The 23,530-nt window shown below is 39.9% G+C and overlaps 1 protein-coding gene across 2 annotated transcripts in view; it reads left to right on the forward strand.

Annotated features, from left to right (window-relative positions):
• LOC133537461 (tumor necrosis factor alpha-induced protein 2-like) overlaps positions 1 to 23,530 on the forward strand; it is a 69,127-nt gene that overhangs the window by 23,614 nt on the left and 21,983 nt on the right. For both annotated transcript variants that reach the window (XM_061878484.1, XM_061878483.1), the window contains exons 2-3: positions 5,495 to 5,977; positions 8,320 to 8,546. In XM_061878484.1, the coding sequence (XP_061734468.1) occupies positions 5,532 to 5,977; positions 8,320 to 8,546 (673 nt within the window). In that variant the 5' untranslated portion in view covers positions 5,495 to 5,531. The remainder of the gene's footprint in view (positions 1 to 5,494; positions 5,978 to 8,319; positions 8,547 to 23,530) is intronic.

A 23,530-nucleotide genomic window follows, 5' to 3' on the forward strand; every position in this document is an offset into this window, starting at 1 on the left:
GGCAGTGTCCTCATGTTGGAAGGTTCTTTCCATAAGAGGGGCGTGGGGCAGAAGTCAGAAGTGAGCTGAGAAGGAAACGGTGATAAAGTTTAAACAGGAAGTGCTTATGACTGCTTATGACTTATGGCTAGTTGGCCTTCTTGTGTAGTTTTTCCTTCGACATCAGCGCCTTATCAACACACACACACAAGGAGGAGGAGGTGGTCAAGGCTGAGTTTTGGGCTGTGGTCTGATTGGCTATCTTCTTGTCTTGTGGGTTTCCTGTTTGCTGACATTCAAAGGTGGCGACTTCTTGGCCTTCAGTGTCAGTCAGGTTGTTCCGAATGAATGGATGAATGCATGAATGGATGGATGATTGACAGCTGCGTCAAAGGTGATGCGTCACATGTCTTGTGTACTTTGTGCTTCAGCGGGTGAAGCAGCGTCTCAATGGCGCCCCCTTCGCCCCCGGGTTCTTCCCACTATTTGGACCGGGCTGGGCCCCGCGGAGGCGCAGCGGTGTCGGGTTCTGTCCGTCACACTATCGATGTCCTTTCCGCTTCATTGTTTGTGTCCAGAAGCTTCCGTGATGCCCTGCGACCCTCTTGAAAAAAACAGCGTGGGGTTTCCTGACCTGCCGCCGGGGCTGCTGGGTATTTATGGAACCAACGCCGCAGAGCGGCTTCCCACTCTGTCCTGCCCGCTCAGTGTGTGTGTGTGTGTGTGTGTGTGTGTCTATTTCTGGCAGCAGCAGTGTGTCCTGAGCTGGTGAGACTGGAAACTGACCACATCAACAACATCCGTGTACACACACACACACACACTGAATTCCATAACCCACACATAGGAAACTTGAAATAAAAGCGCTATTTTTTATGTTAAATTGTCGTCCATGTCTCAGTAATGATGTAAGACGTTGCACATTTGGCATGGAAGCTATAGCTACATGCTAAAATGCTATTTTTTTATTTATTTTTTTTAATTTTTTTTTTATCTTTCGAGGGACGGGTTGTCCCTCGAAAGACTAAATTGTTCGTATTCAGAAACAAAAGTACGCGTTCCGTATTGAGCTGCCAGGGGACGCACTTTGTTCCGTATTTTTATTACCGGGTGTACAGTAAGTGGCCAAGAAAGCCGATTTATTTTGTACTTATGTTCCCGGGTTGGTGAAGTGGACTAAAAGAGACGGTTGTTATTTTGTACTCAAAGGCATCGTAATGTAATGTAACTATAAAAAAAAAATGTTTATATTTTGATTAAATATAAAAATGCCTGCCTCGTATAAAGATAAATGGTGACATTAAACGCCAGATTTCTCACAGTTTTAAGTTAAGCAGAACTCCTGTTAAAACAAGATGGATATTTTGATTCTGTTAAATTAAGCAAGATTATTAAACAATTCGTTCCCCATGTATTGGTATTAATCCAAAACCTACACATCAATAGTGTTAGGGTTATATAACCCTAACCCTATCGCGGTTAGGGTTATACAACCCTAACCTTATATACCACGGGATATACCATGATATAACCCGTGGTATATCAAATATACTCGATATATTGCGGGTTTGTTTCTGTGCGATGTAGAAAATAACTATTCCGTGACTATTCGAGTATACGTTCTCACGCAGTTGCTTTTAGCTGCGGGCATTACACTACAGGCTCTTTCCACTCCTTCTTGTGTCTCCTTCTCACAGTGACTCAAAACAATGGCACCTTGTTGCATACGTCACATACTGCCGCGCATGCAACCAACAGAGGAGTAGCTGCATGGGTAACGTTAGTTGTGGCAAGTGGTGCAAGCGGAACGGTGCGAGTGGTAATATGAGAGAAAGAAAGAAGGTGCTAATCTGGTAACAAATGGAGGAAGAATAATTAATTCCCAAGAAAAACAGCACAGGGTCCATCGTCTGGCGGTGGTTTGGCTTCAAGCGGGAAGATGTTGAACAGCCAACCCTATTATGTCAAGTATGCGGCAAAAGTGTTGCTACAAAACGTATCAACTCTACTAATGTGTAGCATCATTTGAAAATCCACCTGCTAGAGAATGAAGAGTGCCTGAAACTCTGCATGTCAACATCTCCGGCTGGTGCCACACTCACAAAATGCCAAAGCAATCAGCACTGACCCAATTGAGCCTGGCGTCTTCCATTTCCAGATCAACACAGTACAAAAAAATAAAAAATCAAAAACAGAAAGAGATAACATCCGCAGTAACCTACCACATAGCAAAGGACATACACTATTTGATTTCTCATTATGCAGCTCATTTTTATTTTACAGTTACTGAAATATCTTGTGTGTCATCATGCACAAAAGTGCACTTTTATTTGTTTTAAATTATTTTAGGGGCATTCTGTACAAAACGTGCACTTTAATTTAGTGTTGTTTTGATATGTCATCTTAGTGACAACATGCATAAAAGTGCACTCAGCTTGTTTTAAAATGTCTCTGACAATCTTGCACTTTCTCTTTTGAAATTACATGAATGTTTGTGCCACTGCTTGATAACTGTTTAATAAATACCGTTTTGGTAAATTGACTTAGTTGTGATTTCCCTCTCTGCATGGAAGTTCAAATGATCATATACAGTGTTTCCCATAGGTCAGTCATCTATTTGTGGTGGTGTGGTAGGGGGGTGGGGTGGGGAGGGAGGGTGGTTGGGACGGTGTTGGGTTTGGCGGCGGCGGCGGCAATGACCAAGAACAACACGGAGTTTTAATATAATTACAGCACTTTATGTACATATTTATATACATATTTATATAATATTTATATAATATGTAACTACAAGCTCCATTCACAGACAGAGTCCCATTGCTTTTATGAGTGGTCGAGCGAGTCAAATGCCGGAAAAAAATATATAGATGTTTTTTATTTATTTATTTAAATCTGTTATTGTTTTTATTTGTGGTGGCCATAATTCTTTCGTGGCGGGCCGCCACAAATAAATGAATGTGTGGGAAACCCTGATATATCAATGAAGTATGAATAAGAATGTTTTAATGTAGACACATAGAATCATCATACTGCTGTAATTATATGTATCAAGTGTTCATTCAGGGCTAAGGCAAAATATCGAGATATATATCGTGTATCGTGACATGGGCTAAACATATCGAGATATTAATAAAAGGCCATATCGACCAGGCCTACACCACAGTGTCACAAAAATATTCTGATACTACAAAACATGTCTTAATGGGATATTTTAATATTTTTGTGAGTCTTTATGTGTCATATAATTAAAGGTTTTTGTTGATCAGTATAAAATATATTGAGAAATAAATAAAGAAATGATCATTAATATGAATAACTCGTGGTGAAAGTTGTCTTGTCGTCCCCGGGAGACAAGAGTGACTTGTTGAAATGTTCAATGTTTACTGATCCCAGCGCAGCCTTGTTAATGTTTAAAGACTTTATGAGGAACATCAGTAGCTTTATCACTGGGAGTGTCACATAGCTGCTAACTTGGTTGCTATGGCTACCAAATCATATTTGATGCCATGTGCAGGGCCAGCTGGGGGGTGCATTAATTTATTATCGTCCCTACCGCTGTAGCCAATCAGAGAGCAGGGTTTCTTGTCCATTTGAGGGTCTGCTGTGAAAGTAAACATTAAGTTTTTTCATTTCATGCTGATGTTCAGTTTGTTCCGATGGGCGTGAGCAGCGTTTTACAAGCCACTGTTTCAATTATTGACTCTGACGTTTATCCATACAACATTTGTATCTCTTTGATATTTTTAAAATATGTCCAACCACACCTGAGAGACTGTAACAGTGTTAGCACTAACTGCTAGCAAGCTAACACACCAGCTGATAGGGATCGGTACTGATCACATTTGAACCGATACGGTACCAATTACCGGTACTTGGGACTCAATTTTTCGGCACTTTTGTGTGTAATAATAAATGTTAATTGTTTGATGATAACATTTTATTTTGTAAAATGTTATCTGTGCTGTCCAGTTGTTACACCTTGTTTCTTAAACATTTGAGTCTCAGTGCAGTTGCACTTCCAAGCCTGAGATGGTATAGGCCAACTAACAAATGTTGTCTAACTAGGAAGTAGCTTTTTCCAGGGAGTTGATTGTGTTATGTTGCGCTCTGCAAAGTGTTTATAGTGTAAGTGTTGTGCTTACTACAAACCAGCTGTTTGATTGTAGCATTAATCTTGTTGTAGTTTCTTTTATCAAATTTGGACATGTCCAAATCGCCATGTAAAATCGTTAATGCTAATAGTAGCCTGTCTAGGGCAAATCCAATGTAAATTAAAAATTAAGCTAGCGCATTTTGGAAGAACGGAGTACCGACAGAGTTCGGTCAATGCCTATAAAGTTTGTCCCTACTGGCTAGTGGGTTAGCTACAATTGTTTGATGATAACTGTTTAATTTCTAGTGTAACAATTTAAAATGAGTTGATTATGACAATTGCGCTCTCCAGTTGCAACACCCTGTTTCTTACACATTTGAGTCTCAATGCAGTTGCACTTCCGAGCCTTAAAAGGCAGCACTGTATAGGCTAACTAATGTATGTTGTCTAACTAGGAAGTATCTTTTTCCAGGGAGTTGAATGTGTTATGTTGCGCCCTACAAAGTGTTCATAGTGTAGGTATTGTGCTTACTACACACCAGCTGTTTCATTGTAGCATTCATCTTAGTTGTAGTTTCCTTTATCAAATTTGGAGATGTCAAAATCTCCATGTAAAATCGCTAATGCTAATAGTAAGGTTTGGTTAGTGTTATTATTATTAGATAGTTTTGACACGCCTATTTAGCCTTTTTAGGAGGTTAAATTCCAATGAAGTTATTCGACTGTCTTTTACCTAGTTTTACCTTCTATATTCCTTTTTTTACTTTTTATTTACCTTATTTTACCTACAGTTTAACTTATGTTATCTTTTATTTAATTTACATGTACCTTATTTTATCTTTTTTAGCTGTCTTTTACCTTGTTTTCTTCGTTTACCCTCTATATTCATTTGATTGAACTTGTTTTACATTCTACTTACCTTCTTTGACCGTATATTACCTTGTTTTATCTTATTTTACCTTCCTAATTACTTATTTTACCTCTTATTTGATGTATTTTACCTTTTATTTACCATCTATTGAACTTATTTTACCTTTTATTTCCTTCTTTTACTTTTTATTACATTTATTTCACTTTTTATTTACCTGCTATTGAACTTATTTTTCCTTCTATATTCTTTTTTTAACCCTATAATTACCTTCTATTTACATTATTTTACCTTTTATTTGCTACTTTGAGCTTTTATTATTATTTTTTAAATTTTTTACCTGTTATTTACCTTCTATATTACTTAATTTATTTTCTATATTATTTCTTTTACCTTATATTTACTATCTATCTAGCTGTCTAGCGTAACATGTCTGAGCTTAGCGTAGCCGAGCATGCACATTTATTCATTAGGATTTGTCGCCAGAAAATGAATTAATGACAAACAACTTTTGATAAGTTGAAGTTGATTGGTGTTCCTCTACTTTCTTCTAGGTTCTTCCCCCCCTCTTTCCCCTCCCCTCGTGCCACCATGCCCATCCTCAAGAACCTGCCGGTGCGACTGAAGGGCGGCGGTCCGACCCTCGACAACGCTTTGTTCATCCGCAGGATGAGCCTCAACATCAACCCCCACCACCACACCCCCTTCGACGACGACGGCGGTGGCCATGGCAACCACTGGTCGCCGGGCGGCTCCTTCCTGGACGGCAACGTTCCGGGGGACCGCAACCCCTTTGAGGACGAGGAAGATGAAAACGAGGCCAATGAGGGCAAGAAGGGCAAAGGGGGCTCAGGGAAGGGCTCCTTCAAGATCAAATCCCCCCTGAAGAGTTTGGGAAAGCTGGGGAAGACCCTGAGGATGTCGGCGCGCAGCAAAGACAGCGCCGCATCCTCGCCACAGGGGTCGCTGCAGGGGACGCCGTCGCCTGCGGAAAAGAAGAAGAGAGGCAGGCGGAGCTCGGAGGGAAGTCTGCTCAGGTAAACGCCAACGTGATTCTCCACTGTCAAAGGTCATGGTCCAAGGTTGTTGGACGCGTCAATTCAAACGGGCACCGTCTGTCTTTTTAGGGAGGTTAAATTGTGTCTTTTTTTATTGACACTGTATTTATGTAACTGAATTTTTTGCGTTTCAATTTTGTGAACTGAATTTTTGTACATCAAATAATGCTGAAAATTTTATTTAATACAAATTTGTGAGCAAAGTTAGTGCTTAAAAATTCATGTTTTTCTAATAGTGTTTTCAAATTCAGTGTGTGGAAATTCACTGTAAAAAATCATTGTGTACAAATTCACTGCAGAAAATGTATATGTAAGAAATGTCAATGCATATAAAATCAGTTCAGAAAAATTCAGTGAAAATATTGGTTGTTTCATTAAGTTTTTTACACTGACTTTTTTTCTGCAGTAAATTTTTTCACACTGAATTTCTCTTCACTGATTTTTTTCATACGGACTTTTTTTTACACTGATTTTTCTACACTAATTTATTTTAACTGATTTGTTTTACACTGAATTATTGTGCTCTGAATTTTTTTTACACAGAACCTTTACATACTGAATTTTAAGACACTGTATTTTAACAAACTAAATTTTTACACACATATTTTGCTCACACATTTTTATTAGGTGATATTGTCAGCATAATGTAATGATGTAAAAAAAAAAAATACATTGCAAAATTTAGTGCAGAAATATTCGTTTCTTTTTTTACACAGATTTTTTTATAAGCTGATTTTTTTTTTATACGGAATTTGTCTGCACTGAATATTTTGTATACGAAATATTTTTTACACTGAATTTTTCTGCACCAATCTTTTCACATTAAAAAATGTTACACTGAAATTATCTGCACCACATTTGTTTTAGACTGGATTTTTCTGCCTTAAATTTTTTTACACTGAATTTCCATCCATCCATCCATTTTCTACCGCTTATTCCTTTTGGGGTCGCAGGGGGCGCTGATGCCTATCTCAGCTACAATCGGGCGAAAGGCGGCATACACCCTGGACAAGTCGCCATCTCATCGCAGAGCCTACACTGAATTTTTCTGCACCAAATGTGTTTGTCTGAATGTGTCTGCTTAAAAAAAATTACACCGCATTTTTTTACACTGAATTTATTTTGCACCAAAATTTTGTAACTGACTTTTTCCGCACCAAATTTTTTTCTGAAAAATTTTTTTTTACACTGAATTTTAACACACTGAATTTCAAAACACTGTATTTTGACAAACTACTTTTTTAAACACACATTTTGCTCACAACTTTTTATTAGGTGATATTGTCAACATAATTTGATTAAAAAAAAAAAACATTCCTTCCACAAAATTCAGTGCAGACATATTTGTTGCTTCACTAAATTTTTCTGCACTGATTTGTTTTATACACTTAACTTTTTCCCATTGAATTTGTCTGCACCAAATTTGTTTTACACTAGATTTTTCTGCTTAAATTTTTTTTACACTTTTTTTTCCGCACCATTTTTATTTTACACTGAATTTTTCTGCTTTCAATTTTTTACACAAAATTTATATGCACCAAATTTGTTTTACACTGAATGTTTCTGCTTTCAATTTTTTTACACTTAATTTTTCTGCACCAAATTTTTTTACAATGAATTTTTCTGCTATGAATTTTCTTTTACACTGAATTCTTACACTCTGAATTTTAAAACTCTGCATTCTGACGAACACATTTTTTAAACACAACTTTTTATTATGTGGTATTGTCAGCATAATGTGTAAACATTTTTAAAACTTTTTACATCAGAAAATTTGATGTAAGAAAATTCCTTTGCCAAAATTCAGTGCAGAAATATTTGTTGCTTCACTGAATTTTTCCACACGGAATTTGTCTGTCTGAAAATTTTTTACACTGAATATTTTTTACTCTGAATATTTTTTTACACTGAATTTTTTTGCACATAATTTTGGCGACTTGTCCAGGGTGTACGAGGCCTTCCACCCGAATACAGCTGTGATAGGCTTCAGCACCCCCCGCGACCTCGAAAGGGACAAGCGATAGAAAATGGATGGATGGATGGAATAATTTTTACACTAAGTTTATTTACACTGAATTTTTCCGCACCAATTTTTTTACCCTGATTATTTTTTTTTACACAACGTATTTTAAAAAGATGTGTTCTATCACGCAAATGTTGTTCACAATTTTTTATTCAGTGAAATTGTCAACATCATTTTATGTAATATTACAAAATTCGCAAAATTTAAACACGAAAACATTTTGTTGGAGAAATTCGGTGTCCAAAAAAGCTCTCATAATAAAGACAAATTAACCTCCATATGTTTTCGCTTCTTGCAGGTTTGCGGGCAAATACCGCGACACCCTCAGCTTCCGCACCAACGGCGAGCTCAACTGTTCGGAGAGCGAGTGCGACTCCACCAGCCGTCGTGTGTCCTTCATGAAGATGGTGGGCTTGGGGAAGACGAAGAGGGAGTCTGGGGCCGACCACTCGTCGCAGGGCCCCGAGGAGCAGCCGGTGCACAAGGAGCCGGAAGAGGAGGTCAAGCCCAGGGAGCCACTGTCAGGTAGGAGACACCTTTTCACTAACTGCTGCCTTCCGCTTTTCCCTCTGGGGGTGGGGGGAGCAAATATTAAATTGGGCTCCCGTTCATCTGAGCAGATGTAAGTATTGAAAAGGTCATCAGGAGAATACGCGACACATGTATCATCTTTTCTTTGTTGTTGTTTTTTCTCTTCATTACGGACCAGGGTTCTGTGTGATAAACCGCACTTTATACGATAGAACCTTTAATACTATCATTACATCGTGATCATTGGGGTGCACAAAAATTGTTTTTCATGCCGATTCTAAAGCTAAAAAACACACTTTATAGCCTCAATGCGTATTTTAGGGAAAATATTTGGAATAACGATTTTTTTACTTGTCATAACCTTCATTACCTTCTTTTTACCTCTGTTGACCATCTTTTACCTTGTTTTAGCCTTCTATCACCTTATTTTACTTTCTATTTCACTTTTATTTACCTTCTATTTACCTTATTTGATCTTTTTATTTGTCTTCAAGTGAAGTTATTCGACCGCCTTTTACCTAGTTTTACTTTCTATATTCCTTTTTATACTTTTTATTTACCTTTTTTTACCTTCTATTTAACTTATTGCATCTTCTTTTGCTTTCTTTTACCTTGTTTTATCTTTTTTTGCCTTCTTTTACGTTGTTTTATCTTCTTTTACCCTCTATATTCGTTTTATTTAACTTGTTTTACCTTCTACAGTATTTACCTTTTTTGACTGTATAGTACCTTGTTTTATCTTCTTTTACCTTCCTAACTCCTTCTTTTACTTTCTATTTAACTTGTTTAAAATTGTATTGACCATTTTCTACCTTTTATTTAGCTTCTATATTCCTTTTTACTTTTTATTTTATGTATTTACCTTTTATTTACCTTCTATTGAACTTATTTTACCTTATTGTACTTTTTATTCAATTTATTTCATTTTTTATTTACCTTCTATTTAACTTATTTTACGTTTTGTATTCTTTCTTTCACCTTATATTTACATTATGTTACCTTTTATTTACCACTTTGAGCTCTTATACATCTTTTTTACCTTTTTTACTCGTCATTTACCTTCTATTTAACTTATTTTATTTTATTTATTCTTTGTTTTACCTTATATTTACCTTATTTTACCTTTTTATTTACTGTGTCGTACTGGTGGCGCCACGTGATGATTTGCCAAATTTCACCCCACACAAGAGAACATCTCCAACCCCATTTAATTGTTGTGCTGAATATTTAGGGACCTTAAACAACTAGTCCTATCAAGAATCCTGATGTCTGGGTAGGACACAAGCTACAAAGCTGCATCTGTGGCTTGAAATCAGAGAAGGGTCTCAAGATCCATCAGGGCAGGAAAAAGTGCCTCAAGAGAGCTTAGCGAGGGGCCTTGCATTGACCACTACTTCCTTAGAAGTAGGGCAAATCAGTGGAGTGAAGCCCAGATAGTCACCACAGTCCACAGGGTATCACAACCCCAGACGAAGCTCAATCAAGCACAAATGCACCAACGGACTTGAGTCCAGAGCCCACTCAGCCATTTCTGGCCTAAATCCTGCCAGAAAAAGGAGTGGGAATTCACCGACACAGACCTTGTCCATATTTTAGAAGGTCTGAAAGGGTGCGTGGAGAGAAAGCTGGACAAGATTGGAGAGATCAATTACAGCTATGGAGTGGAGAGATTCGAGGTAAAAATTAAGAACCTTAGGACACAGACGGAACTGTCAGCCCCTCTCAAGTCCAGGAGACAACAAGAGACTGAAAGACTTGTGAAAGAAAGAAGGGGCCTGAGAAAGCAGTGGAAAAAGGCCACAGAAGTGGAAAGGAAAGGAAAGGACTTGAAGCACTACATCAAGCGGCGTCTTGCAACACTGCGAATAGCAGAATGCCTGAGAAAGCAACATAAGAAGAAAGAGCGAACGAGAACTGCCTTTTACAGAGATCCCTACAAGTTTGTCAAAGACATTTTAGTCAACGAGAAAACTGGGATCCTCAAGGTACCCTTAAGGGAACTAGAGGAGCCCCTGCGGAAGACAAACTCAGACAGCCAGAGGCATGTGCCAGCCAGCATTCCAGATGGCATGCCACCAATCCAACCACCTGAGCACCAGTTCGAAACGACGCCCCCCACATAGAGAGAAGTTGAGAGCACTTTAAAGTGGGCAAGAACAGCCTCTGCACCTGGACCCAACACCATTCTATATAGGCTCTTTAAGAACACTCCAGGCGTCTTGAATTACCTCTGGAAGCTAATGAAAGTGGCGTGGGAAAAAGGAATTATACCAAAGGCATGGCGAAGGGCAGGAGGGATCCTGATTTCCAAAAAGAAAAATTCCTCAACCATCGACCAGTTCCGCCAGATCAGTCTTCTTAATGTGGAAGGAAAAATATTATTCACTGTTGTGGCCCTGAGGCTCTCAGTATTCTTGCTGAAGAACAACTTTGTCAACACCTCAGTGCTGAAGGCAGGGATAGGCGGTTTCTCAGGATGCCTGGAACACACAAATGTCATCTGGCACCAGATACAGACGTCCAAGAAGGAGAAGAAAGACCTTCATGTGGTTTTCTTAGATCTTGCAAATTTTTTTGGGTCAGTGCCTAATGAGATTCTATGGACAGTGTTCAACTTCTTCCAAGTCCCTGAGGGGCATCACAAGGATGGTCAAAGCCTACTTCCAGGACCTTCAGTTCTGCATCACAGCACAGGCCAGTACAATTGCCTGGCAGCACCTCGAGATAGGCATAATGGTGAGCTGCACAATCTCTCAACTAGCATTTACCATGGCAATGGAGCTCATTATTCGAGCATCCCGTTGGGTTGTTGGAGGGGAGCGGTTGAAGAGCGGGCTGCGTCTTCCTCCAATAAGGATGTACATAAACGACATGACGGGAATAACAACAACAAACGCATGCACCAAACACCTGCAGCACAAACTCCAGGGATACATTAATGGGCACGAATGGAAGTTAAACAAAGCAAATCCCGCAGTATCTCCAGCATCAAGGGCCAGCTCACCAATGAGAGGTTCAACATAAACAATGAGCGAATACCAACAATTCTGGAAAAGCCTATCAAAAGCCTTGGCCGCTGGTATAGCGCAGAACTCAAAGACTGGAAGCAGGTGGACCAACTCAGGCAGGATACAATCAGCGGCCTCAAGTAGATCAATAACACCACTCTACCTGGGAAGCTGAAGCTGTAGTGCTTTCAGTTTGGGCTGCTGCCCCGTCTCATGTGGCCAATTTCCATCTATGAGGTCGCTCTATCCCATGCCAATCGACTGGAGAGACTGATGAATGCACAAGTGAGGAAATGGCTTGGACAGCCGAGATGTCTTAGTAGCATAGGCCTGTATGGCAAAGGAACCCTCTCCCTACCGATCTCAAGCGTGGTGGAGGAGTACAAATGTGCCAAATCAAGGCTGGAAATTTCTCTCACAGAATCCCGGGACCCATTTGTCAGAGGTGCTGCTCCAACCCTAGCAGCAGGGAGGAAGTGGAATCCATCTGCAGCACTTGCAGTGGCAAAGACTGCCCTCAGACACTGGGATATAGTGGGGCATGTCCAATATGGCAGAGGAGGCCTTGGTTTGGAAGCAACAGCACCCACTTTGCAAAAGGCAACTGCAATGGTGGTGGAGGAAGTGCGCCACCAGGAGGAAGCACCCAGGTGTGCCAAGGCAGTCTCCCAAGCCCAGCAAGGCCGCTGGATGAACTGAGAGGGCGTGGAGAGGAGAAAAATCACATGGAACCAAATATGGAGCATGGAATCTAATAAACTAAGTTCCATCATCAGAGCCACATATGATGTCCTGCCCTCTCCAACCAACCTACATCTCTGGTATGGAGAGGACCCAGCCTGTCTCCAGTGAACAGCCCCAGCAACCCTCAAACACATCTTTGGTGGGTTGCAAGACCAGTCTGACTCAAGGGAGAGACACCTGGCACCGCAACCAGGTACTGAAGTGCTTGGCTGCCGAACATGATACTAAGAGAGTAATTACCAATGCCATGCCTCTAAATGCTCAGGCTACCTTCCCATGCAAAACAACTTTCATCCGGGAAGGAGAGAAACGTCGGACCAAGCCATCACCTCCAGACTTAGGCCCACTGAACGCAACCCGGGATTGGCAAATGCGGGTAGACCTCAGCCAGGTGTGGCCAGTGGAGGTGAGCTGGAGAGGCTTGGTAGCCAGTTCCAGCACAAGACTCCTGAAGGAAATAGGGATGAGAGGACAGGCCCAACGGAAGGCAATTAAACAACTTGCCTCCGCAGCAGAACAGAGCAGTGACTAGCTGTGGCTGAAACACAGTTATGCAGCATGGGCTGCCAAATAATCACGTGGTGCCACCATGCGACACACCTAGGTCTGATCAGCCTGTGGTGGGCCAACCTTGGCAGAAGTTGTCTTGTGATGAATGGCCGAAACACCCATTGACGTCGGGGAACACAACTCAAGATGTGTCGTACTGGTGGCACCACATGATTATTGCCAAATTCCGCCCCACCCATGAGGACATCTCCAACCCCATTTAATTGTTATACCGAATATTTAGGGATCCTTAACAACTCGTCCTATTAGGAATCCCCATTTTGATCTTCTATTTACCTTCTGTTTGCCTTATTTTACATTTTATTTACTACTTTTAGCTTTTATTTATCTTTTGTTTACATCTGTTACCTTACATCTTCCTTCTTTTACCTTTTACTTACCTTGTATTTACCTTGTATTTACCTTATTTTACCTTTTATTTACTACCTTTACCTGGTTTTAGATAATTTTTACCTTTTGTTCACCTTCCTTTACATTTTAATTCACTTCAAGTACTTTCTGTTTACCTTATTTTACCTTCTGTTCAACTTGTTTTACCTACTTTTATGCGGTCCAAATTTTATCATTTTTATTAGTCAACGAATGGAAGCAATAGAATAACCTTTTCGCTAATCAAATTAATTCATACAGATTATTAAAGTATATACGCAGGTGCCCCTTTACATTTGCTAAAATGGATGTGAACAAACATTGGTGGAAGTCAAATGATGCACTTTCCACTCTGAGGAGGTTGTGGATGTTCAAGTGCTGACTTGTTGTCAGAAGCAGCCCACGAGCAGATCAGATTACCGTGTGATTGCTAAACAGCGCCATCCTGTTTGGACCTTCATCAGCCCTGTGTACGGTTGACACACCAGAAAATAGACCTCACCCAGCTCGCACAAAGAACATCCGCCAACAAACAAGCTTTACAAGAGCTGACAAGGTCCGACCCTGTTTTGACCCAAACAGAGGTGTGCGTGTTCCGTGCGGCGGCTTGTTGTCGTCAAGCGCGTGGACATGTCTGCACAGTTGGAATGCGGCGGCCATCTTTAACAATCTCACCTGCATGGACACTGCATGGTTCTGATGGCCAGAACGTGATAACGTGTGTCTGGGTCTGTTTTAGAACCAGCATGTTCTCCACGGAATGTCAACAACGAGGAAGGCTGATGCTAACGCTACTCAGTCTCTTCCAGCTTCTCTGTTTGACACTGGAACGGATTATTTCTCTTTACAGTCTTTCCTAAATTCCTGATAAAAAAACTTTTTTTTATCAAGCAAAGTGTCTTGTACATAGTTCTGATTGCTTGTATAATAAAGACAAATCAAAAGATGTATAAAAACTACTGGAAAAAGCATGAAATTAAGTGAATTAAATCATTCAGAAATGTTGTACTTTCTACATATTTGTATTACTCCTCATTTTAACAAGCAACAACTATTTGGTTAAAATTCCCATTTAAATTAGTTTTCACTGAGTCATTTTACCCTAACACATTTATCAGTCACATGGTCCACAGGAAGTTGCCTTATCCATATCCTCTGCCGGCCAAAAGTAAATTATGACTGGCGGTTTAAAATCTCAGCAGAGTCCCGCTACCGTAATTCCATCCCTCCATCCATCCATCCATTTTCTACTGCTTGTCCCTTTTGGGGTCGCGGGGGGTGCTGGAGCCTATCTCAGCTGCATTCGGGTGGAAGGTGGGGTAGATGTCGGACAAGTTGCCACCTCATCGCAGGGCCAACACAGATAGACAGACAACATTCACACTCACATTCACACACTAGGGCCAATTTAGTGCTGCCAATCAACCTATCTCCATGTGCATGTTTTTGGAGGTGGGAGGAAGCCGGAGTACCCGGAGGGAACCCATGCAGTCACGAGGAGAACATGCAAACTCCACACAGAAAGATCCCGAGCCCGGGATTGAACTCAGGACTACTCAGGACCTTCTTATTTACTTTTTTTTAAACACATTTTTTGTTCAATGCGCTTATTGTACAAACTCACAAAGTTGATTTACTAAACTTGTTCGTAGGGAATTGCGTCTCCTTAGAGAGCAGAAAAAGAAGTGCGATCCATTTAGCGTGTATGTCTTCATGAATATGCGGAATATGAGCTGATCATCAGAACGCCCACAATACTGGGTAAAGAAAATACAAACACAATTATTTTGCACACGCTGTGTGATTTATCAAGAACATAACTCCAAACGCTTTTTTACTTCTTTATTTAGCACGCCTGACAGGCACGTGCAAATTGACACAGTTACACACAGCTGGGGAAAAAGGAGGCGATTGGGCTTTAGCTCAATTCTACGTGTGTTTGTCAACATATGGACTGCCATAAATAAAAAATATTAGAAATACTGTCTAATCCGCAATATAATTTTATAATTTTATAGCTGCTGCATGACTTAATGGGCTGATTAACATTAATTCAATTGATTCGTTTTGGTGTCTGGCAGTGCTTTTTCTCTAAATGACGTTGATTTTTTGGTACAGTGTATATACTGTATATGATTAACATATATCTTATGTCAAAACGTCTTGCTATATACAATGTAAAAATTGCTTTCCCTTGTAGATGCATCACAAGCCTGGTTCTGAAATTCCCCAAAAAGTGGTACATGTCTCCTGCATGTTTGGAAACACAGGAAAACGCCACAGATATAGGCATGACAGCATGAATGATCGAGTGTCCCCGCGTTCAAAGCTGCACAGTACACCCAACAAACTCATTTAAACAAGGGGGTCTTAGTAGATCACACGCAACACGCCCAGTAATACTACACACAATTTTACTGTCTGCACATGCTGTTTATTGCTGGTACAGTGGAACCTCGATTTACCAGCTTAATTGGTTCTTGAACAAGGTTTGTAAATCGAAAAGTATGCATATCGAAGAGAATTTCTCCGTAAGAAACAATGTAAATATGAATAATTGGTTCCAGCTACAACAAAAGTCCATATCTTAGTGACATTTCCCCACTTGTGCATTCACCAGCCTCCCCACAATAAAAAGTGCTATACCTTACTGTATATTAAATAAACATAACAAGGAGGTGATGAATGACCTATCTTTTCATTAACAAGCCAAAACATCAACAATGACAAGCTAAACTGTGCTGTATGCTCCACTCTGCCAAAATGCGCACATACACAAAAGTCCCTTTGATGCCCTCACAAATAATCAGAAATCACAAAAATCCTTAATTTTAACAACCATATTGCTACAATAATAATCATTTAAAAAGTAAAATCCACTTATGGTACATTAGTATCGGCAAAGGAGGAGCTGTCAAAAGGAGAACAGGGGACAGGTTTAGGGGAGGGTCTGTGTGTGTGCTCTCGGAAGAGGGGCCACTGAACAAGAGGTAGCCTTCTCCTCCGCTGTGAAATAAATCTTAGCGTTGGCATCTTTTTTCAGGAATATCCGTTCTCATCACAGTTGAAAACTTGCTGTGGTAAGAAGCCCGCTTCCTCATCTCTTGGATACGAGCAAGCACAAAATGGCTGACAGCGAAACACAAACTGAGTGAAGCGATCGTGCACAGAGATGTGCGTATTTGGCGCCATTGAAACGTTTGTACATCGAAAAGTTATTAAATAGAGGGGTTTTTAAATTGAGATATTTGGATCTTAGTAGATCAAGCCCTTGGTGTCAACTGCTTTTAGCATTAATTGGCTATATGCTAATTCTATGTTAAAAACTCAGCTTTGTTACTTTCAGTCATGTTACTCTAATAATTCATCATGTGAAAAAATTAAGGGTGGGCAAATTAGTGCGTTAATTACGAGTTAACTCATCAATTTATTAACGCCGACAATTATTTTATCGCACATTTGCGTATGTTGTTTACATGCTTTTATTTTGTTAACGCCTTTTCTTAAAAAGATGGCGTCGCCCGGATGGGCTTCGGGGTCGAGGGGCTCTTGGTAAAGATGGAACATTTGGCAAAAATACCGGACAATTCTGCAAATTTCATGGCTGGCTTACAGCGTGGTCACTCCGGGATCACATACGACCGCCAGACAATTCTGGATGTGGATAGATCGGGCCGTTTTGGACTGAATGACGCGTGCTTGCTAGACCGGCTAGCTAGCATGGGAATACTTTGCCGGCTACATCCAGCGGCCTGTGAAGCAGCGGACTATATGTGTTGTCTGTCTATTTATGAATAATGCAAACGAGGAGTGTTGGCTGAGTTCTTAACGTTTGCTTTCAGAGCGTCCATATCACAACATACAAGATGCCGTCATGGCGACACACAACCTATACCGGGCTACCGCGCATGCTCGTCACTCCTGTTGCATGCTGGGTAGGGTAGTTCTTTTTTCCCCTGGCTCATAACATCACAATATAGTACCATGTATATGCGTTCAGTTTATCAAAGCACCAAGCAAACAATCGGAAAATTCCCATCATATCAATTCCTAGATATGGTCATAATTATTTTAAGTGCACTACGCAGAATAAACACAACATTATTAATATTGCTACTACGGATAATTTGATCAAAAATTCCCTAAAACAGCCCACTACCTACAGGTGCTGTTCATATTATTAGAATATCATGAAAAAGTTGATTTATTTCGGTAATTATTTTCAGAACGTGAAACTTACATATTATATCAATTCATTACACACATAGTAATATATTTGAAATGTTTATTTCTTTACATTTTGATGATTAGTACTGACAATTACTGAAAATCCCAAATTCATTATCTCAGAAAATTAGAATATTAGTTACGACTAGTACCAAAAAATATTTTTTAGAAATGTGGGCCAACTGAAAAGTATGAACATGGAAAGTTTCAGCATGTACGGCAATCAATACTTAGTTGCTGCTCCTTTTGCCTGAATTGCTGCAGCAATACGGCGTGGCATGAAGTCCACCAGTCTGTTGCACTCCTCAGGTGTTATGAGAGCCCAGGTTGCTTTAATAGTGGCCTTCAGCTCTTCAGCATTGTTGGGTCTGGCATCTCACAACTTCCGCTTCACAATACCCCATAGGTTTTCTATGGGGTGAAGGTCAGGTGAGTTTGCAGGCCAATCAAGAACAGGGATACCATGGTCCTTAAACCAGACACTGGTAGATTTGGCACTGTGTGCAGGTGCCAAGTCATGTTGGAAAATGAAATCTTCACCTCCATAAAATTGGTCCGCGGCAGGCAGCATAAAGTGTTCTAAAACTTCCTGGTAGACTGCTGCATTGACCCTAGACCTCAGGAAACACAGTGGACCAACACCAGCAGATGACATGGCACCCCAGACCATTACCGATTGTGGAAATTTGACACTGGACTTCAGGCAACGTGGATTCTGTGCCTCTCCTGTCTTCCTCCAGACTCTGGGACCTTGATTTCCAAAGGAGATACGAAATTTACTTTCATCTGAAAACATAACTTTGGACCACTCAGCAGCAGTCCAGTCCTTTTTTGTCTGGAGCCCAGGCGAGACGCTTTTGACGTTGTCTCTTATTGAAGAGTGGCTTTACACAAGCAATGCGACAGCTGAAGCCCATATCTTGCATACGTCGGTGCGTGGTGGTTCTTGAAGCACTGACTCCAGCTGCAGTCCACTCTTTGTGGATCTCCCCCACATTTTTGAATCGGTTTTGTTTGACAATCCTCCCCAGGGCGCGGTTATCCCTCTTGCTTGTACACTTTTTTCTACCACATCTTTGTCTTCCCTTCGCCTCTCTATTAATGTGCTTGGACACAGAGCTCTGGGAACATCCAATCTCTTTGGCAATGACCTTTTGTGTCTTGCCCTCCTTCTTTAAAGTATCGATGGTCATCTTTTGGACAGTTGTCAAGTCAGCAGTCTTCCCATGATTGTGTGTCATACAGAATCAAAACGAGAGACCATTTAAAGGCTTTTCCAGGTGTTTTGAGTTAGTTAGCTAATTAGAGTGTGGCACCAGGTGTCTTCAATATCTGACCTTTTCACCAGATTCTAATTTTCTGAAATGTTGAATTTAGGGTTTTCATTGGTTGTCAGCTATAATCATCTCCTTTTTGGCAAAAAACACTTGAAATGTATCAGTCTGTTTGGAATGAATGTATACATTCTACAAGTTTGACTTTCTAAATGGAATTAATGAAATAAATCAACTTTTTCATGATATTCTAATAATACGACCAGCACCTGTATAATATAGGTTTTTCAAACATACCTGTTAAAAAAAATGTTTCTGCTGTTACCTCAGAAATTGCCTGTTCAGATGTTATGATTGTGGCTCAGAGATTTGTATATAAATTATATTTATTTTCCATAACAAACAGGATAACTTAAATACCCTGGCAGTGGCAATAAGCGTAAATGTTTGTATTTACATTTTTTGAGTTGATTTTCATAAAATATGCTATTTAACTGCTACTGTTTAACAAGGACTGATTTAAATTGTGTTTGCACAACAAATGTTTTGGCGCTTTTGTTCATGTGAGAGAATATTCCGATAAAGGTGCACTACACACTACTTTTGAATTCATTATTGGGCTTTGCGTATACTATGCAGTTAATCGCGATTAATCGGAGAAATAGTGCGATTAACTTTGATTAAAATTTTTAATCGTTGGCCAGCCCTAGAAAAAATATAATGAAGTTGCGTTGCACATTTTGTTTAGTTGAATTATTACGTGTATTATCAGATTTTGAAGGAAAAGAAAGTTTATTTGAGAGTTTTAACAAGCAAGTGACAATGATTGGTTGGAACGGCCCACATGATTGTAAGCATGTTTTGGAAAAACGAAATGCTGGAGAAGCTCTGAGTTTAAGGTTGCAATGGTGATGTCACCTGCTCCGTTTCCGCAGATTCGCCGCATCTGCGTTGTGTAACAGGTGCTGGGCGACGGCGTGTTGAGAAGAGGCCCCTCACTCGGCCCGACAGGAACGGTCAATCATTAGCACATTATTCATCGCCTTGACGGAGGTCAGCGCTGCCATAAAAGTTTTACTGTGACTCAGTGACTTCCTGCACTCTGACGCTCTCTGCACATTTGTGAAACAGCCCAAGGTTATTTTCAAGTCGTTTACAATCTGCTCAAGAGGAATTAATGACATCTTGCTGACAACAATGTTGTCTCTCTTTCATTGTGTTTTTTTTCTTTAGCTTTAAATACTGTAGGGTTGTCCCGATACAACTTTTTCACTTACGATACTGATATCAGAGCCTTGAGTATTGGCCGATTTAGCAGGGACCCTACATATTCTTAGCATTTTGTAGTGTGGAATGTTAGAAAAGGTTTGATCAAGTGAAAGGAGTCAAACAGAGACCAATGGTAGATATGATATACACTAATATATTTATTATTTACCCCCTGGAATTGACTTATGCTGTCTTTTGTTCTTGTTCGTTGGAGATGTCTAGTAGCCACAATAATTTCTTAAGTTTGGTACGCTTGAGTCGCATGTTTTTGCGCGGATTGTTCTCCCAAGATGAGAAGGAACTTTGGAGCCCTGCAAAAAGTTAGTGTTCAAAAACAAGAAAAAAAAAATACAAAAATTAGGGGTATTTTATTTGAACTAAGCAAAATTATCTGCCAATAGAACAAGAAAATGTGGCTTGTCAAGACTTTCCAAAACTAATAAAATTAGCTGACCTCAATGAACCCAAAAATACCTTAAAAAAGTATATTCTCACTAATAAGAAGTGCACTTTTCTGAAAACAAAAGAGACCTTTTTGCTCAATATGTTGAAAAATATTCTTAAATTAAGTAAATGCTAGTACCACCTTTCCCAACTTCTTTGTCACGTGTTGCTGGCATCAAATTCTAAAGTTTATTATTATTTGCAAAAAAAAAAAAAGTTTTATCAGTTTAAACATCAAATATGTTGTCTCTGTAGCATATTCAACTGAATATGGGTTGAAAATGATTTGCAAATCATTAAATTCCATTTATATTTACATCTAACACAATTTCCCAACTCATATGGAAACAGGGTTTGTACATGCTAATTGGAATTTGTTATATATTGTATCTATTATATGCAAATATAATATAATAATGTAATATATCAGTATATATTATATACTGTATACATAATTTGTAAATATATTTTTGTTATATTTTAAGTTGCTACTATGGTACATTTTTCGTCTACTTTATACCTTTTTGTTTTCTCCACTTTTTGTGCCCTTTTGTGCATTATCCTTTCCATCCTTACCCTTTCCATCCTTTATAACTGAGCTACTGTGTGGAACAATTTCTAAGTCTAACTGGCACCCAATGGTTTTAAAAATTATTACTTTCGAATTGAGAATTGATTCTCAATCGAATCGTTACCCCCAAGAATCGAATCAAATCATGTGGTGCCCACAGAGTCACAGCCCTAGTAGCTAAAAATACATATACCACATTTTTCGGATTATAAGTCGCTCCGGAGTATACGTCACACCGGCCGAAAATGCATAATAAAGAAGGGAAAAAACATATGTACGTCGCACTGGAGTTTAAGTCGCATTTTGGGGGGAAATTTATTTGATAAAATCCAACACCAAGAATAGACATTTGAAAGGCAATTTAAAATAAATAAAGAATAGTGAACAACAGGCTGAGTAAGTGTACGTTATATGACGCATAGATAACCGACTGAGAACGTATCATATTATGGTAAGAGTCATTCAAATAACTATAACATATAGAACATGCTATACGTTTACCAAAAAATCTGTCACTCCTAATCGATAAATCCGATGAAATCTTCTTCCTCGATGTCACTTCTAAACAACTCTATCAACTCCAAAGGAATGCGCCGCATCCTCTTGTCGTTTTGTGCCGCATATTTCACTACGTCCACCTTGTAATCTGCAGTACATGATTTCCTTTTCGGTCCAATTTTTGTTCACCCCTTCTCAGTTTTTATAAGTTACCGCCAACGATGAAATCATCCATTTTAATAGCTACGGCAGTAGCATATAGCAAACAGCAGTTAGCATTCCATGACCCACAATGCACTTCTGCCATGATCCTCCCTCGCCAAATTCTTATTGGTTGACGTGTATGTGACGATCGATGACGTATGTGTGACGATTGCTGACATTTTCTTCGTCTCTTCCGTAAATTAGCTAAATAATATTATTTGATATTTTACGGTAATGCCCCTAAAGCTGACCAACACGCCGGATTGTAGTCAGCTGGAGGCGTGTCTTAATGAAATTAAACAATGGATGTCCGCTAACTTTTTGCAACTCAACGCCAAAAAAACGGAAATGCTGATTATCGGTCCTGCTAGACACCGAACTCTATTTAATAATACAACTCTAACATTTGACAACCAAACAATTAAACAAGGCGACATGGTAAAGAATCTGGGTATTATCTTCGACCCAACTCTCTCCTTTGAGGCACATATTAAAAGCGTTACTAAAACGGCCTTCTTTCATCTCCGTAACATCGCTAAAATTCGCTCCATTCTGTCCACTAAAGACGCTGAGATCATTATCCATGCGTTTGTTACGTCTCGCCTCGACTACTGTAACGTATTATTTTCGGGTCTCCCCATGTCTAGCATTAAAAGATTACAGTTGGTACAAAATGCGGCTGCTAGACTTTTGACAAGAACAAGAAAGTTTGATCACATTACGCCTGTACTGGCTCACCTGCACTGGCTTCCTGTGCACTTAAGATGTGACTTTAAGGTTTTACTACTTACGTATAAAATACTACACGGTCTAGCTCCATCTTATCTTGCCGATTGTATTGTACCATATGTCCCGGCAAGAAATCTGCGTTCAAAGGACTCCGGCTTATTAGTGATTCCCAAAGCCCAAAAAAAGTCTGCGGGCTATAGAGCATTTTCCGTTCGGGCTCCAGTACTCTGGAATACCCTCCCGGTAACAGTTCGCGATGCCACCTCAGTAGAAGCATTTAAGTCTCACCTTAAAACTCATTTGTATACTCTAGCCTTTAAATAGACTCCCTTTTTAGACCAGTTGATCTGCCGTTTCTTTTCTTTTTCTTCTATGTCCCACTCTCCCGTGTGGAGGGGGTCCGGTCCGATCCGGTGGCCATGTACTGCTCGCCTGTGTATCGGCTGGGGACATCTCTGCGCTGCTGGTCCGCCTACGCTTGGGATGGTTTCCTGCTGGCTCCGCTGTGAACGGGACTCTCGCTGCTGTGTCTTGGATCCTCTTTGGACTGGACTCTCGCGACTGTGTTGTATCCATTGTGGATTGAACTTTCACAGTATCCTGTTAGATCCGCTCGACATCCATTGCTTTCCTCCTCTCTAAGGTTCTCATAGTCATCATTGTCACCGACGTCCCACTGGGTCATTATTGTCACCAATGTCCCACTGGGTGTGAGTTTTCCTTGCCCTTATGTGGGCCTACCGAGGATGTCGTGGTGGTTTGTGCAGCCCTTTGAGACACTAGTGATTTAGGGCTATATAAGTAAACATTGATTGATTGATTGATAATAATTTCACACATATATCGCTCCGGAGTATAAATCGCACCCCCGGCCAAATTATGAAAAAAATTGCGATTTATAGTCCGCAAAATACGGTAGTAATCATTTAAATTTTTCCTCATTATTTTCCACCTTTTTCCCTTTTTTTTTACCCCATTTTTTAGTTTTCTTGTTAAATGTTGACATTTTAGTAGGGGTCGCAGGCTTCACTGTGGGCACCTTGGATCTACTTAAGTACTGTCGTGAACGTT

The sequence above is a fragment of the Nerophis ophidion genome, linkage group LG18 (assembly GCF_033978795.1).
Source record: "Nerophis ophidion isolate RoL-2023_Sa linkage group LG18, RoL_Noph_v1.0, whole genome shotgun sequence".
NCBI classification, from domain to species: Eukaryota; Metazoa; Chordata; class Actinopteri; order Syngnathiformes; family Syngnathidae; genus Nerophis; species Nerophis ophidion.